This window comes from Oncorhynchus clarkii, chromosome 18 (genome assembly GCF_045791955.1).
Source record: "Oncorhynchus clarkii lewisi isolate Uvic-CL-2024 chromosome 18, UVic_Ocla_1.0, whole genome shotgun sequence".
Classification (NCBI taxonomy): domain Eukaryota; kingdom Metazoa; phylum Chordata; class Actinopteri; order Salmoniformes; family Salmonidae; genus Oncorhynchus; species Oncorhynchus clarkii.
In genome coordinates, this window is record NC_092164.1 from 7,792,528 (window position 1) to 7,813,182 (window position 20,655).

General features: G+C 50.0%; 2 protein-coding genes across 3 annotated transcripts in view; one reads left to right on the top strand and one right to left on the bottom strand.

Annotated features, from left to right (window-relative positions):
* LOC139372956 (general transcription factor II-I repeat domain-containing protein 2-like) overlaps nt 1-20,655 on the bottom strand; it is a 979,173-nt gene that overhangs the window by 872,142 nt on the left and 86,376 nt on the right. The gene's annotated exons all lie outside the window — the stretch shown is intronic.
* LOC139372952 (tripeptidyl-peptidase 2-like) overlaps nt 1,602-20,655 on the top strand; it is a 64,792-nt gene continuing 45,738 nt past the window's right edge. For both annotated transcript variants that reach the window (XM_071112845.1, XM_071112844.1), the window contains exons 1-5: nt 1,602-1,880; nt 4,696-4,824; nt 5,274-5,369; nt 8,174-8,278; nt 17,567-17,691. In XM_071112845.1, the coding sequence (XP_070968946.1) occupies nt 1,716-1,880; nt 4,696-4,824; nt 5,274-5,369; nt 8,174-8,278; nt 17,567-17,691 (620 nt within the window). In that variant the 5' untranslated portion in view covers nt 1,602-1,715. The remainder of the gene's footprint in view (nt 1,881-4,695; nt 4,825-5,273; nt 5,370-8,173; nt 8,279-17,566; nt 17,692-20,655) is intronic.

Genomic DNA, 20,655 nt, shown 5'->3' on the forward strand with positions numbered 1-20,655 from the left:
TAGGAGGCTTAGAAGAGGCATGCAGAGGCTCGGTACAGTATCGATCCTGAATGTGGTAGGAGGCTTAGAAGAGGCATGCAGAGGCTCCGTACAGTATCGATCCTGAATGTGGTAGGAGGCTTAGAAGAGGCATGCAGAGGCTCCGTACAGTATCGATCCTAAATGTGGTAGGAGGCTTAGAAGAGGCATGCAGAGGCTCCGTACAGTATCGATCCTGAATGTGGTAGGAGGCTTAGAAGAGGCATGCAGAGGCTCGGTACATTAACGATGTGGAGGGCTCGGTACAGTAACGATGTGGAGGGCTCGGTACAGTAACGATGTGGAGGGCTCGGTACAGTATCGATGTGGAGGGCTCGGTACAGTAACGATGTGGAGGGCTCGGTACAGTAACGATGTGGAGGGCTCGGTATAGTAACGATGTGGAGGGCTCGGTATAGTAACGATGTGTAGGGCTCGGTATAGTAACGATGTGGAGGACTCGGTATAGTAACGATGTGGAGGGCTCGGTATAGTAACGATGTGGAGGGCTCGGCACAGTAACGCTGTGGATGACGATTGTCATGATGGGGTATGGTGATGTCATTATGGGGTATGGTGTGTAGATTGATGAGGGTAAAAACTATTTAATACATTCTAGAATAAGACTGTAACGTAACAAAATGTGTAAAAACTTTAAGGGGTCTGAATACTTTCCGGATGCACCGTAGCTCCGCATTGACATGATTGGTTGAAGGTAGGTGGGGGCAGGAGGTCCTGTATACATTCACTTCCTTGACAACTTCCTCCAGAACAGCTCCGCTCCCCCGCTAAGCACAAGAAGTATGAGGCTGTTTCGGAGGCTGTTTCGCAATAAATGCTGTCAGATTGACCAATGCAGAACCTTTACGGGCTTTTTTCAGAGACAGAAGAGGAAGCAAAACATCCCCCTCATTTTTTTTTTGGGGGGGGGGGGGGGTTCCTATACTGTCAATGAACCAAACAGACCAGACGCTAATGCTTTGGTGTCTATTTATTTTATTTGACCTTTATTTAACCAGGCAAGTCAGTTAAGAACAAATTATTATTTTCAATGACAGCCTACCGGGGAACAGTGGGTTAAATGCCTGTTCAGGAGAAGAACAACAGATTTGTACCTTGTCAGCGTGGGGGTTTGAACTTGCAACCTTCCGGTTACTTCCGGTTACTAGTCCAACGCTCTAACCACTAGGCTACGCTGCCGCCCCTTTTATGGAAGAGCCACCCCATTAAGCCGATTGGGTACTGATCATTTTAATTTATCCACTATTATTTGGTTTTAAACACTTAAAAATTATTTATTTTTTACCTGTGCCCCACTAATTAGGGTCCCATGGAAACACTGACCAGGACATTGTTTCCTTACTATTTAATAGTCCATGTTTAAAACTTGAACAAAGACAAATAAGCCTATACTATTAGCTATAGGCAGTGTATGAAATAGCTACAGAAGGACTTCTTTTGTTGCTATTCACTTAATTTATGTGTCATTAGACACCTTTTTTGAGGATGACTCCTGTGGCTCATTTGATTGTTCTAAATGGTGTACTGTCCCTTTAAAAAAAAGTCCTTCCCGGTCTCTCTTCACTGTTTTTACCGGCCACGTTTCCCCCCTCTAAACTATACTGTACTTACTTGTCTTTGGTGTCGGTCTTCAACCTATTTCTCTGCTCTTGTTTCTATTGTTACTCTGTCCGATCATGGCAGCTCATTCTATCGACGAACCGTTCCCTTTCCACGGGTTGCTCCCTAAAAAAGAGACCGGCGCTGCGTCTTATCTCACTAGGTTCCCCGAGTACGATGGACGGGGTGTTGTCATCGCTATCCTCGACACTGGCGTGGACCCAGGGGCCCCGGGCATGCAGGTAAATTTACCCCGGTGCTTTTACAGACTACTAGGCCTCATTCAAAATTCACGACTAGCTAGTGATTTCTGGTGCTACCTTGTCACTCCAATCTAGTAAAACTAGTTAGAAACTACTGTTCATCTAATTTACATTTTAACGAGAAAACAGCTAACGCCTTTTGTTGTTGTTGTTGTAACATGACAGTCCCCTGGGTCTGTCGGTAAATTAGCTCAGTTTAGCGTAGATGGCTAATTTAACAAGCTAAGATCATATAGCAAATCATCAGAACATAATGTCCTAGTTAGCTACACCATAAAATACTGACAGACCATTGATTTTGGCAGGACTAGTGCTAATATTTAGATGAATAGATGATTATTGTTGCTGACATGTTTAATTTGAAATTCTTCAGTGACTAGCTAGTGAGTTGCTGTGACTTAGTGGTGGAACTGGGGGACGCTGATGGAAACAGGATCAAACATCTGTTGAGAGCCGTCACTCAACTGTAGAGGCCCTGTCCTGTATGTCCTGTCTAGTTACTGTCTGTCTGTCCTGTATGCCCTGTCTAGTTACTGTCTGTCTGTCCTGTATGCCCTGTCTAGTTACTGTCTGCCTGTCCTGTATGTCCTGTCTAGTTACTGTCTGTCTGTCCTGTATGCCCTGTCTAGTTACTGTCTATCTGTCCTGTATGCCCTGTCTAGTTACTGTCTGTCTGTCCTGTATGCCCTGTCTAGTTACTGTCTGCCTGTCCTGTATGTCCTGTCTAGTTACTGTCTGTCTGTCCTGTATGTCCTGTCTAGTTACTGTCTGTATGTCCTGTCTAGTTACTGTCTGTCTGTCCTGTATGTCCTGTCTAGTTACTGTCTGTCCTGTATGTCCTGTCTAGTCACTGTCTGTCTGTCCTGTCTACCCTGTCTAGCTTTCTGTCTGTCTGTCTGTCCTGTCTACCCTGTCTAGTTACTACCTAGCTACTGTTTGTCTGTCTGTCCTGTCTACCCTGTCTAGTTACTACCTAGCTACTGTTTGTCTGTCTGCCCTGTCTAGCTACTGTCTGTCTGTCTGTCTGTCTGTGCTTCCTAGCCACACCACTCAGCCCTCTGCTAAAGACCAAAGGTTTCTCTCTGACTCGAACATGAGTAGGTCGATACCAGTTGGTATAGACTTTCAGAATATTACACTATTATATTGATACATCACTGACGGTGCCGTTTGTCTATAAATCTAATTTTATTTGTCGCATACACATGGTTAGCAGATGTTATTGGTTACATACACATGGTTAGCAGATGTTATTGGTCACATACACATGGTTAGCAGATGTTAATGGTTACATACACATGGTTAGCAGATGTTATTGGTTACATACACATGGTTAGCAGATGTTATTGGTCACATACACGTGGTTAGCAGATGTTATTGGTCACATGGTTAGCAGATGTTATTGGTCACATACACATGGTCAGCAGATGTTAATGCGAGTGTAGCGAAGTGCTTGTGCTTCTAGTTCCGACAATGCAGTAATAACCAACAAGTAATCTAACTAACAATTCCCCCAACAAAACCACCTCATACACACAAATCTAAAGGGGTGAATGAGAATATGTACATATCTCTCATATGGATGAGAGATGTCTGAGCGGCACAGACGAGGTGCAATAGATGGTATAGAATACAGTATAAACACACATGAGTAATACAAGACATGTAAACATTATTAAAGTTGTTTTAAGTGACTAGTGATCCATGTATTAAAGTGGCCAGTGATTGGGTCTCCATGTTGGCAGCAGCCTCTCTGAGGTAGTGATGGCTGTTTATCAGTCTGATGGGTCTGGAGGTAGAAGCTGTTGACCAGTCTGATGGGTCTGGAGGTGGAAGCCGTTGACCAGTCTGATGGGTCTGGAGGTGGAAGCTGTTGACCAGTCTGATGGGTCTGGAGGTGGAAGCTGTTGACCAGTCTGATGGGTCTGGAGGTAGAAGCTGTTGACCAGTCTGATGGGTCTGGAGATGGAAGCAGTTGACCAGTCTGATGGGTCTGGAGATGGAAGCCGTTGACCAGTCTGATGGGTCTGGAGATGGAAGCCGTTGACCAGTCTGATGGGTCTGGAGATGGAAGCTGTTGACCAGTCTGATGGGTCTGGAGATAGAAGCTGTTGACCAGTCTGATGGGTCTGGAGATAGAAGCTGTTGACCAGTCTGATGGGTCTGGAGATGGAAGCTGTTGACCAGTCTGATGGGTCTGGAGGTAGAAGCTGTTGACCAGTCTGATGGGTCTGGAGATGGAAGCTGTTGACCAGTCTGATGGGTCTGGAGATGGAAGCTGTTGACCAGTCTGATGGGTCTGGAGATGGAAGCCGTTGACCAGTCTGATGGGTCTGGAGATGGAAGCCGTTGACCAGTCTGATGGGTCTGGAGGTGGAAGCCGTTGACCAGTCTGATGGGTCTGGAGATGGAAGCCGTTGACCAGTCTGATGGGTCTGGAGATGGAAGCCGTTGACCAGTCTGATGGGTCTGGAGATGGAAGCCGTTGACCAGTCTGATGGGTCTGGAGATGGAAGCCGTTGACCAGTCTGATGGGTCTGGAGATGGAAGCCGTTGACCAGTCTGATGGGTCTGGAGATAGAAGCTGTTGACCAGTCTGATGGGTCTGGAGATAGAAGCTGTTTAGCAGTCAGCATTTAGTTGCACTGTGTCACCAGTATGTCAAGGTGTACTCATGGTGGAAACATAATTTGTGTGTTTGTCGGGGTCAGAGAGGGTTTGTGTGTTTTTTTTCGGTCAGATAGTGTGTGTGTGTGTTTTACACTCTTCAACATCTGTTTCCTCTCTCCCTCAGACCACGACGGAGGGCAAGCCGAAGATCGTTGACATCATCGATACGACGGGCAGTGGAGATGTCACCATGGCGACGGTGGTGGAGCCTAAAGACGGAGAGGTGACCGGGCTGTCCGGGAGGACGCTCAAGGTACGCTACCCTCGACACGCTGCCACTTCCTGGTCACACTGTCTCTGTACAGACTGTTAGCCTGTAGTCACATGTCTCTCTGTACAGACTGTTAGCCTGTAGTTACATGTCTCTCCGTACAGACTGTTAGCCTGTAGTCACATGTCTCTCTGTACAGACTGTTAGCCTGTAGTTACATGTCTCTCTGTACAGTCTGTTAGCCTGTAGTCACATGTCTCTCTGTACAGACTGTTAGCCTGTAGTTACATGTCTCTCTGGACAGACTGTTAGGATGTAGTCACATGTCTCTCTGTACAGACTGTTAGCCTGTAGTTACATGTCTCTCCGTACAGACTGTTAGCCTGTAGTTACATGTCTCTCTGTACAGACTGTTAGCCTGTAGTTACATGTCTCTCTGTACAGACTGTTAGCCTGTAGTTACATGAACACATGTCTCTCTCTGTCCTCAGATCCCTCATGCCTGGGATAATCCATCAGGAAAGTACCACATTGGGATCAAAAATGGATATGAGTTGTTCCCTAAAGCTCTCCGAGAGAGAATCCAGGTATGGAGTGGATTTGTGTGGCCAAGTAACGAGGATTTGCACGTTGATATACACGACCAAAAGTATGTGGACACCTGCTCGTCCAGCGTCTCATTCCAAAATCATGACCATTAATATGGAGTTGGACCCCCCTTTGCTGCTATAACAGCCTCCACTCTTCTGGGAAGTCATTAATATGGAGTTGGACCCCCCTTTGCTGCTATAACAGCCTCCACTCTTCTGGGAAGTCATTAATATGGAGTTGGTCCCCCCCCTTTGCTGCTATAACAGCCTCCACTCTTCTGGGAAGGCATTAATATGGAGTTGGACCCCCCTTTGCTGCTATAACAGCCTCCACTCTTCTGGGAAGTCATTAATATGGAGTTGGACCCCCCTTTGCTGCTATAACAGCCTCCACTCTTCTGGGAAGGCTTTCCACTAGATGTTTGAACATTGCTGCTATAACAGCCTCCACTCTTCTGGGAAGACTTTCCACTAGATGTTTGAACATTGCTACTACAACAGCCTCCTCTTCTGGGAAGGCTTTCCACTAGATGTTTGAACATTGCTGCTATAACAGCCTCCACTCTTCTGGGAAGACTTTCCACTAGATGTTTGAACATTGCTGCTATAACAGCCTCCATCCACTCTTCTGGGAAGACTTTCCACTAGATGTTTGAACATTGCTACTACAACAGCCTCCTCTTCTGGGAAGACTTTCCACTAGATGTTTGAACATTGCTGCTATAACAGCCTCCTCTTCTGGGAAGACTTTCCACTAGATGTTTGAACATTGCTGCTATAACAGCCTCCACTCTTCTGGGAAGACTTTCCACTAGATGTTTGAACATTGCTACTACAACAGCCTCCTCTTCTGGGAAGGCTTTCCACTGGATGTTGGAACATTGCTGCTATAACAGCCTCCACTCATCTGGGAAGGCTTTCCACTAGATGTTGGAACATTGCTGCTATAACAGCCTCCACTCTTCTGGGAAGACTTTCCACTAGATGTTTGAACATTGCTACTACAACAGCCTCCTCTTCTGGGAAGGCTTTCCACTGGATGTTGGAACATTGCTGCAGGGACTTGCTTCCATTCAGCCACGAGCATTAGTGAGGTCGGACACTGATGTTGGGTGATTAGGCCTTTGATGGGGTTGAGGTCAGAGCTCTTTGCAGGCCAGTCAAGTTCTTCCACACTGATTTCGACAAACCATTTCTGTATGGACCTTGCTTTGTGCACGGGAGCATAGTCATGCTGAAACAGGAAAGGGCCTTCCCCAAACTGTTGCCACACAGTTGGAAGCACAGAATCATCTAGAATGTCATTGTATGCTGTAGCGTTAAGATTTCCCTTCACTGGAACTAAGGGGCCAAAACCATTATTCCTCCTCCACCAAACTTTACAGTTGGCACTATGCATTCGGGCTCGTAGCCTTCTCCTGGCATCCACCAAACCCAGATTCGTTCGTCGGACTGCCAGATGGTGAAGCGTGATTCATCACTCCAGAGAACGTGTTCCCACTGCTCCAGAGTCCAATGGTGGTGAGCTTTACACCCCTCCAGAGAACGTGTTCCCACCCCTCCAGAGAACATGTTTCCACTGCTCCAGAGTCTAATGGTGGTGAGCTTTACACCCCTCCAGAGAACGTGTTTCCACTGCTCCAGAGTCCAATGGCGGTGAGCTTTACACCCCTCCAGAGAACGTGTTTCCACTGCTCCAGAGTCCAATGGTGGCTAGCTTTACACCACTCCACCCAACGCTTGGCATTGCGCATGGTGATCTTAGACTTGTGTGCGGCTGCTCGGCCATGGAAACCCATTTCATGAAGCTCCCGACGAACAGTTCTTGTGCTGACGTTGCTTCCAGAGGCAGTTTGAAACTCGGTAGTGAGTGTTGCAACCGAGGACAGACGATTTTTACGTGGTACGCACTTCAGAACTCGGCTGGTCCCATTCTGTGAGCTTGTGTGGCCTACCACTTCGCGGCTGAGCCGTTGTTGCTCCTAGACGTTTCCACTTCACAATAACAGCACTAGCAGTTGCCCGGCGGGAGCTCTAGCAGGACAGAAATCTGACAAACTGACTTGTTGGAAAGGTGGCATCCTATGACGGTGCCACGTTGAAAGTCACTGAGCTCTTCAGTAAGGTCATTCTACAGACAATGTTTGTCTATGGAGATTGCATGGCTGCGTGCTCAATTCTATACACCTGTCAGCAACAGAAATTGCAGAATCCACTAATTTGAAGGGGTGTCCACATACTTTTGTGTATAAATAGTGTATGTTATATTGACCAACAAACACATTGACAGAAGAATGTCTGTGTTGACAGAGGGATGTCTGTGTTGATGTGTTGACAGAAGGATGTCTGTGTTGATGTGTTGACAGAAGGATGTCTGGTTTGACAGAGGGATGTCTGTGTTGATGTGTTGACAGAAGGATGTCTGTGTTGATGTGTTGACAGACGATGTCTGTGTTGATGTGTTGACAGAGGGATGTCTGTGTTGATGTGTTGACAGAAGGATGTCTGTGTTGATGTGTTGACAGAAGGATGTCTGGTTTGACAGAGGGATGTCTGTGTTGATGTGTTGACAGAAGGATGTCTGTGTTGATGTGTTGACAGAGAGATGTCTGTGTTGATGTGTTGACAGAGGGATGTCTGTGTTGATGTGTTGACAGAAGGATGTCTGTGTTGATGTGTTGACAGAGAGATGTCTGTGTTGATGTGTTGACAGAGGGATGTCTGTGTTGATGTGTTGACAGAGAGATGTCTGTGTTGATGTGTTGACAGAGGGATGTCTGTGTTGATGTGTTGACCAACAGAAAGAGCGGAAGGAGAAAATGTGGGATCCAGCACACAGAGCAGCTCTGGCCGAAGCCAGTCGTCGGGCAGAACAGTTTGACCTTGCTCACCCCTCCCCCTCACAGGTAACACTTTGACCTCTCCCCTAACCCTCACAGGTAACACTGACCTCTCCCCTCCCCCTCACAGGTAACACTTTGACCTCTCCCCTCCCCCCCACAGGTAACACTCTGACCTCTCCCCTCCCCCTCACAGGTAACACTTTGACCTCTCCCCTCCCCCTCACAGGTAACACTTTGACCTCTCCCCTCCCCCTCACAGGTAACACTTTGACCTCTCCCCTCCCCCTCACAGGTAACACTTTGACCTCTCCCCTAACCCTCACAGGTAACACTTTGACCTCTCCCCTCCCCCTCACAGGTAACACTTTGACCTCTCCCCTCCCCCTCACAGGTAACACTTTGACCTCTCCCCTAACCCTCACAGGTAACACTTTGACCTCTCCCCTAACCCTCACAGGTAACACTTTGACCTCTCCCCTCCCCCTCACAGGTAACACTTTGACCTCTCCCCTAACCCTCACAGGTAACACTTTGACCTCTCCCCTAACCCTCACAGGTAACACTTTGACCTCTCTCCCTCACAGATAACACTTTGGCCTCTCTCCCTCACAGGTAACACTTTGACCTCTCCCCTAACCCTCACAGGTAACACTCTGACCTCTCCCCCCCCTCACAGGTAACACTTTGACCTGTCCCCTCCCCCTCACAGGTAACACGTTGACCTCTCCCCTCCCCCTCACAGGTAACACTTTGACCTCTCCCCTCCCCCTCACAGGTAACACTTTGACCTCTCCCCTCCCCCTCACAGGTAACACTTTGACCTCTCCCCTAACCCTCACAGGTAACACGTTGACCTCTCCCCTAACCCTCACAGGTAACACTTTGACCTCTCCCCTCCCCCCCACAGGTAACACTTTGACCTCTCCCCTCACAGGTAACACTTTGACCTCTCCCCTAACCCCCACAGGTAACACTTTGACCTCTCCCCTCCCCCCCACAGGTAACACTTTGACCTCTCCCCTCCCCCCCACAGGTAACACTTTGACCTCTCCCCTCCCCCCCACAGGTAACACTTTGACCTCTCCCCTCCCCCCCACAGGTAACACTTTGACCTCTCCCCTCACAGGTAACACTTTGACCTCTCCCCTCCCCCCCACAGGTAACACTTTGACCTCTCCCCTCCCCCCCACAGGTAACACTTTGACCTCTCCCCTCCCCCCCACAGGTAACACTTTGACCTCTCCCCTCCCCCCCACAGGTAACACTTTGACCTCTCCCCTCCCCCCCACAGGTAACACTTTGACCTCTCCCCTCACAGGTAACACTTTGACCTCTCCCCTAACCCTCACAGGTAACACTCTGACCTCTCCCCCTCACAGGTAACACTTTGACCTCGCCCCTCCCCCTCACAGGTAACACTCTGACCTCTCCCCTAACAGGTCAGTTAGTCTCTCTGCTCAGGGGTAAATGTGGTGTGGACGTAAACAACGTTAGAGGTATAGATGTTTAAAACAACATTGGGATTGTTCAAATTTAGAAACAATCCCTTACTGAATTTATTTTTGTTAATTATTTATTTTTTGGGGTTCAAAATGTAAATTGTCACTAACAGGTCTTCATCATCATCATCATCGTACAGGGAAAAGCTGAAATATCTTGAGTCAATAAGTTTCCCCCAACCCTTTTTGTTATGTTCTGAGGAAACTGCTCAGGGAGTTCACCATTTTTATTTTATTTTACCTTTATTTAACTAGGCAAGTCAGTTAAGAACAAATTCTTATTTTCAATGACGGCCTAGGAACAGTGGGTTAACTGGTCTAGGAACAGTGGGTTAACTGGTCTAGGAACAGTGGGTTAACTGGTCTAGGAACAGTGGGTTAACTGGTCTAGGAACAGTGGGTTAACTGGTCTAGGAACAGTGGGTTAACTGGTCTAGGAACAGTGGGTTAACTGGTCTAGGAACAGTGGGTTAACTGGTCTAGGAACAGTGGATTAACTGGTCTAGGAACAGTGGGTTAACTGGTCTAGGAACAGTGGGTTAACTGGTCTAGGAACAGTGGGTTAACTGGTCTAGGAACAGTGGGTTAACTGGTCTAGGAACAGTGGGTTAACTGGTCTAGGAACAGTGGGTTAACTGGTCTAGGAACAGTGCGTTAACTGGTCTAGGAACAGTGGGTTAACTGGTCTAGGAACAGTGGGTTAACTGGTCTAGGAACAGTGGGTTAACTGGTCTAGGAACAGTGGGTTAACTGGTCTAGGAACAGTGGGGTTAACTGGTCTAGGAACAGGGGGTTAACTGGTCTAGGAACAGGGGGTTAACTGGTCTAGGAACAGTGGGTTAACTGGTCTAGGAACAGTGGGTTAACTGGTCTAGGAACAGTGGGTTAACTGGTCTAGGAACAGTGGGTTAACTGGTCTAGGAACAGTGGGTTAACTGGTCTAGGAACAGTGGGTTAACTGGTCTAGGAACAGGTGGTTAACTGATCTAGAAACAGGTGGTTAACTGGTCTGGGAACAGTGGGTTAACTGGTCTATGAACAGTAGGTTAACTGGTCTAGGAACAGTGGGTTAACTGGTCTAGGAACAGTGGGTTAACTGGTCTAGGAACAGTGGGTTAACCGGTCTAGGAACAGTGGGGTTAACCGGTCTAGGAACAGTGGGTTAACCGGCCTAGGAACAGGTGGTTAACTGGTCTAGGAACAGTGGGTTAACTGGTCTAGGAACAGTGGGTTAACTGGTCTAGGAACAGTGGGTTAACTGGTCTAGGAACAGTGGGTTAACTGGTCTAGGAACAGTGGGTTAACTGGCCTAGGAACAGGTGGTTAACTGGTCTAGGAACAGTGGTTTAACTGGCCTAGGAACAGGTGGTTAACTGGTCTAGGAACAGTGGGTTAACTGGTCTAGGAACAGTGGGTTAACTGGTCTAGGAACAGGTGGTTAACTGGTCTAGGAAGAGTGGGTTAACTGGTCTAGGTGGTTAACTGGTCTAGGAACAGTGGGTTAACTGGTCTATGAACAGTAGGTTAACTGGTCTAGGAAGAGTGGGTTAACTGGTCTAGGAACAGGTGGTTAATTGGTCTAGGAACAGTGGGTTAACTGGTCTAGGAACAGGTGGTTAACTGGTCTAGGAACAGGTGGTTAACTGGTCTAGGAACAGTGGGGTTAACTGGTCTAGGAACAGTGGGGTTAACTTGTTCAGGGGGAACAAGAACAACCCTTGTCAGCTCAGGGGATTGAACTTGCAACCTTCCGGTTACTAGTCCAACGCTCTAACCACTAGGCTACCTGCTACCATGAGGCCAATGGTGACTTTAAAACAGCTACAGAGTTGAACGGATGTGATAGGAGAAACCTGAGGATGGATCAACAACGGTGTAGTGACTCCACAACACTAACCCACAGTAAATGAGGATGGATCAACAACGGTGTAGTGACTCCACAATACTAACCCACAGTAAATGAGGATGGATCAACAACGGTGTAGTGACTCCACAATACTAACCGACAGTAAATGACGGAGGGAAGGAAACCTGAGGATGGATCAACAACGGTGTAGTGACTCCACAACACTAACCCACAGTAAATGAGGATGGATCAACAACGGTGGAGTGACTCCACAACACTAACCCACAGTAAATGAGGATGGATCAACAACGGTGTAGTGACTCCACAATACTAACCGACAGTAAATGAGGATGGATCAACAACGGTGTAGTGACTCCACAATACTAACCGACAGTAAATGAGGATGGATCAACAACGGTGTAGTGACTCCACAATACTAACCGACAGTAAATGACGGAGGGAAGGAAACCTGAGGATGGATCAACAACGGTGTAGTGACTCCACAACACTAACCCACAGTAAATGAGGATGGATCAACAACGGTGTAGTGACTCCACAACACTAACCGACAGTAAATGAGGATGGATCAACAACGGTGTAGTGACTCCACAATACTAACCGACAGTAAATGACGGAGGGAAGGAAACCTGTACAGGATTAAAAACATTCCCAAAACATGCTTCCTGTTTGCAGTAAACCGGGTTCGGACAAGATGCTGAAAGTATCTTGGATTTGGCTCTGAGATTCACACCTTGAAAATCTGACCTGTTGGTACTTTATAATTAGAATGAGTGAAGAACCGATAATAATCAGATATACTCACGAAATATATTACAAGAATGTACTGGTCTTGTAAATTAATTTTGGAGGCAGACGACAGAGTTCAGTTTCCTCACGTGTTTCCTGCTCTGGTCGCCAGGCTCTACCCACACTGTCACTCAGCCAGGCTCCACCCACGCTGTCACAGCCAGGCTCCACCCACGCTGTCACAGCCAGGCTCCACCCACACTGTCACTCAGCCAGGCTCCACCCACACTGTCACTCAGCCAGGCTCCACCCACGCTGTCGCTCAGCCAGGCTCAACCCACGCTGTCACTCAGCCAGGCTCCACCCACGCTGTCACTCAGCCAGGCTCCACCCACGCTGTCACTCAGCCAGGCTCCACCCACGCTGTCACTCAGCCAGGCTCCACCCACGCTGTCACTCAGCCAGGCTCCACCCACGCTGTCACTCAGCCAGGCCTTTTTGTGCGTATGGAAAATGTCTGGGATCTTTTTATTTCAGCTCATGAAACATGGGACCAACACTTCACATGAGGTTCTAACTGTGGAATTCAGTGGTTGGTTTTCGCCAGACATAACGGGACACATCTCGTCCAAAAAGTTGACTCCCAAGTTTAGCCCAAAAGCACCTGGATGATCGTCGAGTGTCTTGGAAGAATGTTCTATAGACAGATGAGTCAAAAGAATATAACTCTCTTTGGCGAAAACTGCAACGAGTCGTCACCTCGATGAGAAGTGGGACATGGAGGAGAGGGACATGGAGGAGAGGGACATGGAGGAGAGACACAACTGCAACAAGCCGTCACCTCGATGAGAAGTGGGACATGAGGAGAGGGACATGGAGGAGAGGGACATGGAGGAGAGACACAACTGCAACAAGCCGTCACCTAGATGAGAAGTGGGACATGGAGGAGAGGGACATGGAGGAGAGACACAACTGCAACGAGCCGTCACCTCGATGAGAAGTGGGACATGGAGGAGAGGGACATGGAGGAGAGGGACAACTGCAACGAGCCGTCACCTCGATGAGAAGTGGGACATGGAGGAGAGGGACAACTGCAACGAGCCGTCACCTCGATGAGAAGTGGGACATGGAGGAGAGGGACATGGAGGAGAGGGACAACTGCAACGAGCCGTCACCTCGATGAGAAGTGGGACATGGAGGAGAGGGACATGGAGGAGAGACACAACTGCAATGAGCCGTCACCTCGATGAGAAGTGGGACATGGAGGAGAGAGACAACTGCAACGAGCCGTCACCTCGATGAGAAGTGGGACATGGAGGAGAGGGACAACTGCAACGAGCCGTCACCTCGATGAGAAGTGGGACATGGAGGAGAGGGACATGGAGGAGAGAGACAACTGCAACGAGCCGTCACCTCGATGAGAAGTGGGACATGGAGGAGAGGGACAACTGCAACGAGCCGTCACCTCGATGAGAAGTGGGACATGGAGGAGAGGGACATGGAGGAGAGACACAACTGCAACGAGCCGTCACCTCGATGAGAAGTGGGACATGGAGGAGAGGGACAACTGCAACGAGCCGTCACCTCGATGAGAAGTGGGACATGGAGGAGAGGGACAACTGCAACGAGCCGTCACCTCGATGAGAAGTGGGACATGGAGGAGAGGGACAACTGCAACGAGCCGTCACCTCGATGAGAAGTGGGACATGGAGGAGAGGGACAACTGCAACGAGCCGTCACCTCGATGAGAAGTGGGACATGGAGGAGAGGGACAACTGCAACGAGCCGTCACCTCGATGAGAAGTGGGACATGGAGGAGAGGGACAACTGCAACGAGCCGTCACCTCGATGAGAAGTGGGACATGGAGGAGAGGGACAACTGCAACGAGCCGTCACCTCGATGAGAAGTGGGACATGGAGGAGAGGGACAACTGCAACGAGCCGTCACCTCGATGAGAAGTGGGACATGGAGGAGAGGGACAACTGCAACGAGCCGTCACCTCGATGAGAAGTGGGACATGGAGTAGAGGGACAACTGCAACGAGCCGTCACCTCGATGAGAAGTGGGACATGGAGGAGAAGGACAACTGCAACGAGCCGTCACCTCGATGAGAAGTGGGACATGGAGGAGAGGGACAACTGCAACGAGCCGTCACCTCGATGAGAAGTGGGACATGGAGGAGAGGGACATGGAGGAGAGACACAACTGCAACGAGCCGTCACCTCGATGAGAAGTGGGACATGGAGGAGAGGGACAACTGCAACGAGCCGTCACCTCGATGAGAAGTGGGACATGGAGGAGAGGGACAACTGCAACGAGCCGTCACCTCGATGAGAAGTGGGACATGGAGGAGAGGGACAACTGCAACGAGCCGTCACCTCGATGAGAAGTGGGACATGGAGGAGAGGGACAACTGCAACGAGCTGTCACCTCGATGAGAAGTGGGACATGGAGGAGAGGGACAACTGCAACGAGCCGTCACCTCGATGAGAAGTGGGACATGGAGGAGAGGGACAACTGCAACGAGCCGTCACCTCGATGAGAAGTGGGACATGGAGGAGAGGGACAACTGCAACGAGCCGTCACCTCGATGAGAAGTGGGACATGGAGGAGAGGGACAACTGCAACGAGCTGTCACCTCGATGAGAAGTGGGACATGGAGGAGAGGGACAACTGCAACGAGCCGTCACCTCGATGAGAAGTGGGACATGGAGGAGAAGGACAACTGCAACGAGCCGTCACCTCGATGAGAAGTGGGACATGGAGGAGAGGGACAACTGCAACGAGCCGTCACCTCGATGAGAAGTGGGACATGGAGTAGAGGGACAACTGCAACGAGCCGTCACCTCGATGAGAAGTGGGACATGGAGGAGAGGGACAACTGCAACGAGCCGTCACCTCGATGAGAAGTGGGACATGGAGGAGAGGGACAACTGCAACGAGCCGTCACCTTGATGAGAAGTGGGACATGGAGGAGAGGGACAACTGCAACGAGCCGTCACCTCGATGAGAAGTGGGACATGGAGGAGAAGGACAACTGCAACGAGCCGTCACCTTGATGAGAAGTGGGACATGGAGGAGAGGGACAACTGCAATGAGCCGTCACCTCGATGAGAAGTGGGACATGGAGGAGAGGGACAACTGCAACGAGCCGTCACCTCGATGAGAAGTGGGACATGGAGGAGAAGGACAACTGCAACGAGCCGTCACCTCGATGAGAAGTGGGACATGGAGGAGAGGGACAACTGCAACGAGCCGTCACCTCGATGAGAAGTGGGACATGGAGGAGAGGGACAACTGCAACGAGCCGTCACCTCGATGAGAAGTGGGACATGGAGGAGAGGGACAACTGCAACGAGCCGTCACCTTGATGAGAAGTGGGACATGGAGGAGAGGGACAACTGCAACGAGCCGTCACCTTGATGAGAAGTGGGACATGGAGTAGAGGGACAACTGCAACGAGCCGTCACCTCGATGAGAAGTGGGACATGGAGGAGAGGGACACAGAAGACAACTTTTGTTATGTTTCTTTACTTACCTGTTGTTCACCTAAATACCTTTTTTGACCTGTTGGTTAGAGCCTGTAAGTAACCAGTAATGGTTTATATACAGTACAATGGGTCATACCAATGGTTTATATACAGTACATTGGGTCCTACCAATGGTTTATATACAGTACAATGGGTCATACCAATGGTTTATATATAGTACATTAGGTCCTACCAATGGTTTATATACAGTACATTGGGTCATACCAATGGTTTATATACAGTACATTAGGTCCTACCAATGGTTTATATATAGTACATTGGGTCCTACCAATGGTTTATATACAGTACATTGGGTCCTACCGGGTCCTACCAATGGTTTACATACAGTACATTGGGTCCTACCAATGGTTTATATACAGTACATTGGGTCCTACCGGGTCCTACCAATGGTTTATATACAGTACATTGGGTCCTACCAATGGTAGGCCCTGTCTGATAGGTAGCCAGGCCCGTGGTAGACTGAACTGCCCTGTCTGGTAGGTAGACTGAACTGCCCTGTCTGGTAGGTAGACTGAACTGCTCTGTCTGGTAGGTAGCCAGGACCGTGGTAGACTGAACTGCCCCGTCTGGTAGGTAGCCAGGACCGTGGTAGACTGAACTGCTCTGTCTGGTAGGTAGACTGAACTGCTCTGTCTGGTAGGTAGCCAGGACCGTGGTAGACTGAACTGCCCCGTCTGGTAGGTAGCCAGGACCGTGGTAGACTGAACTGCTCTGTCTGGTAGGTAGACTGAACTGCTCTGTCTGGTAGGTAGCCAGGACCGTGGTAGACTGAACTGCCCCGTCTGGTAGGTAGCCAGGACCGTGGTAGACTGAACTGCCCTGTCTGGTAGGTAGACTGAACTGCTCTGTCTGGTAGGTAGACTGAACTGCTCTGTCTGGTAGGTAGCCAGGACCGTGGTAGACTGAACTGCCCCATCTGGTAGGTAGCCAGGACCGTGGTAGACTGAACTGCTCTGTCTGGTAGGTAGACTGAACTGCTCTGTCTGGTAGGTAGCCAGGACCGTGGTAGACTGAACTGCCCCGTCTGGTAGGTAGCCAGGACCGTGGTAGACTGAACTGCCCTGTCTGGTAGGTAGACTGAACTGCTCTGTCTGGTAGGTAGACTGAACTGCTCTGTCTGGTAGGTAGCCAGGACCGTGGTAGACTGAACTGCCCCGTCTGGTAGGTACCCAGGACCGTGGTAGACTGAACTGCTCTGTCTGGTAGGTAGACTGAACTGCTCTGTCTGGTAGGTAGCCAGGACCGTGGTAGACTGAACTGCTCTGTCTGGTAGGTAGCCAGGACCGTGGTAGACTGAACTGCTCTGTCTGGTAGGTAGCCAGGACCGTGGTAGACTGAACTGCTCTGTGTGGTAGGTAGCCAGGACCGTGGTAGACTGAACTGCTCTGTCTGGTAGGTAGCCAGGCCCGTGGTAGACTGAACTGCTCTGTGTGGTAGGTAGCCAGGACCGTGGTAGACTGAACTGCTCTGTCTGGTAGGTAGACAGGACCGTGGTAGACTGAACTGCCTTGGGACATTGGGTCCTACCCTGGACTCTATCTGAATTGTGAATTCTCGTTATTGTACGATTTAAAATGGCAGTTTAAACATTAACAACTGAACATTTGTCACATCCCCAGTGCGTGATTTATCATTCCCGAGCACATGACATGTGTGTAAATGAGTTTTAACATTTAGTTTCCTCACGCCTGTCCCTTGTTTTATCAGGCTGAGAAGCTGCAGAAGGAGGAGCTGCTGTGTCAGTCAGAGATCCTGGCGTCTCTGGAGAAGAAGTACAACGACCCGGGTCCGGTCTACGACTGTCTGCTGTGGAACGACGGAGACACCTGGAGGTAGGAGGAGCACCGTCTACTGGGTCAAATCCCTTTTCAGGCCCTCCTTCCTGCCTTCCTCAGTCCGTCTACTGGGTCAAATCCCTTTTCAGTCCCTCCTTCCTGCCTTCCTCAGTCCGTCTACTGGGTCAAATCCCTTTTCAGGCCCTCCTTCCTGCCTTCCTCAGTTCGTCTACTGGGTCAAATCCCTTTTCAGTCCCTCCTTCCTGCCTTCCTCAGTCCGTCTACTGGGTTAAATCCCTTTTCAGGCCCTCCTTCCTGCCTTCCTCAGTCCGTCTACTGGGTCAAATCCCTTTTCAGTCCCTCCTTCCTGCCTTCCTCAGTCCGTCTACTGGGTCAAATCCCTTTTCAGTCCCTCCTTCCTGCCTTCCTCAGTCCGTCTACTGGGTCAAATCCCTTTTCAGTCCCTCCTTCCTGCCTTCCTCAGTCCGTCTACTGGGTCAAATCCCTTTTCAGGCCCTCCTTCCTGCCTTCCTCAGTTCGTCTACTGGGTCAAATCCCTTTTCAGTCCCTCCTTCCTGCCTTCCTCAGTCCGTCTACTGGGTTAAATCCCTTTTCAGGCCCTCCTTCCTGCCTTCCTCAGTCCGTCTACTGGGTCAAATCCCTTTTCAGTCCCTCCTTCCTGCCTTCCTCAGTCCGTCTACTGGGTCAAATCCCTTTTCAGTCCCTCCTTCCTGCCTTCCTCAGTCCGTCTACTGGGTCAAATCCCTTTTCAGTCCCTCCTTCCTGCCTTCCTCAGTCCGTCTACTGGGTCAAATCCCTTTTCAGGCCCTCCTTCCTGCCTTCCTCAGTTCGTCTACTGGGTCAAATCCCTTTTCAGTCCCTCCTTCCTGCCTTCCTCAGTCCGTCTACTGGGTTAAATCCCTTTTCAGGCCCTCCTTCCTGCCTTCCTCAGTCCGTCTACTGGGTCAAATCCCTTTTCAGGCCCTCCTTCCTGCCTTCCTCAGTCCGTCTACTGGGTCAAATCCCTTTTCAGTCCCTGCTTCCTGCCTTCCTCAGTCCGTCTACTGGGTCAAATCCCTTTTCAGTCCCTCCTTCCTGCCTTCCTCAGTCCGTCTACTGGGTCAAATCCCTTTTCAGTTCCTCCTTCCATGCCTTCCTCAGTCCGTCTACCGGGTCAAATCCCTTTTCAGTCCCTCCTTCCTGCCTTCCTCAGTCCGTCTACTGGGTCAAATCCCTTTTCAGTCCCTCCTTCCTGCCTTCCTCAGTCCGTCTACCGGGTCAAATCCCTTTTCAGTCCCTCCTTCCTGCCTTCCTCAGTCCGTCTACTGGGTCAAATCCCTTTTCAGTCCCTCCTTCCTGCCTTCCTCAGTTCCGTCTACTGGGTTAAATCCCTTTTCAGTCCCTCCTTCCTGCCTTCCTCAGTCCGTCTACTGGGTCAAATCCCTTTTCAGGCCCTCCTTCCTGCCTTCCTCAGTCCGTCTACTGGGTCAAATCCCTTTTCAGTCCCTGCTTCCTGCCTTCCTCAGTCCGTCTACTGGGTCAAATCCCTTTTCAGTCCCTCCTTCCTGCCTTCCTCAGTCCGTCTACTGGGTCAAATCCCTTTTCAGTCCCTCCTTCCTGCCTTCCTCAGTCCGTCTACTGGGTTAAATCCCTTTTCAGGCCCTCCTTCCTGCCTTCCTCAGTCCGTCTACTGGGTCAAATCCCTTTTCAGGCCCTCCTTCCTGCCTTCCTCAGTCCGTCTACTGGGTCAAATCCCTTTTCAGTCCCTGCTTCCTGCCTTCCTCAGTCCGTCTACTGGGTCAAATCCCTTTTCAGTCCCTCCTTCCTGCCTTCCTCAGTCCGTCTACTGGGTCAAATCCCTTTTCAGTTCCTCCTTCCATGCCTTCCTCAGTCCGTCTACCGGGTCAAATCCCTTTTCAGTCCCTCCTTCCTGCCTTCCTCAGTCCGTCTACTGGGTCAAATCCCTTTTCAGTCCCTCCTTCCTGCCTTCCTCAGTCCGTCTACCGGGTCAAATCCCTTTTCAGTCCCTCCTTCCTGCCTTCCTCAGTCCGTCTACTGGGTCAAATCCCTTTTCAGTCCCTCCTTCCTGCCTTCCTCAGTTCCGTCTACTGGGTTAAATCCCTTTTCAGTCCCTCCTTCCTGCCTTCCTCAGTCCGTCTACTGGGTCAAATCCCTTTTCAGGCCCTCCTTCCTGCCTTCCTCAGTCCGTCTACTGGGTCAAATCCCTTTTCAGTCCCTGCTTCCTGCCTTCCTCAGTCCGTCTACTGGGTCAAATCCCTTTTCAGTCCCTCCTTCCTGCCTTCCTCAGTCCGTCTACTGGGTCAAATCCCTTTTCAGTTCCTCCTTCCATGCCTTCCTCAGTCCGTCTACCGGGTCAAATCCCTTTTCAGTCCCTCCTTCCTGCCTTCCTCAGTCCGTCTACTGGGTCAAATCCCTTTTCAGTCCCTCCTTCCTGCCTTCCTCAGTCCGTCTACCGGGTCAAATCCCTTTTCAGTCCCTCCTTCCTGCCTTCCTCAGTCCGTCTACTGGGTCAAATCCCTTTTCAGTCCCTCCTTCCTGCCTTCCTCAGTCCGTCTACTGGGTCAAATCCCTTTTCAGTCCCTCCTTCCTGCCTTCCTCATGCATCTTTATCACCTTTATGCATCCTTAACCCTCTACCCCGTAACCTCTAACCTCTACCCTCTAACCCCTACCATTCCTCAGTTCGTCGTGATGAGAGGATTTGTCCCTCGGTGTCTTATCCATCTGTGTTCATCCCACCAGGGCTGAAGTGGACATTTTAGAGAGGAGATCTGTCTTTGTGTCCTAAACCCTACTCCTTAACCCCTACTCCCCTCTAACCTCTAACCCCTACCCAAGAACCTCTAACCCGTAACCTCTACCCCGTAACCTCTAACTTCTACCCCGTAATCTCTAACCTCTACCCTCTAACCCCTACCATTCCTCAGTTCGTCGTGATGAGAGGATTTGTCCCTCGGTGTCTTATCCATCTGTGTTCATCCCACCAGGGCTGAAGTGGAC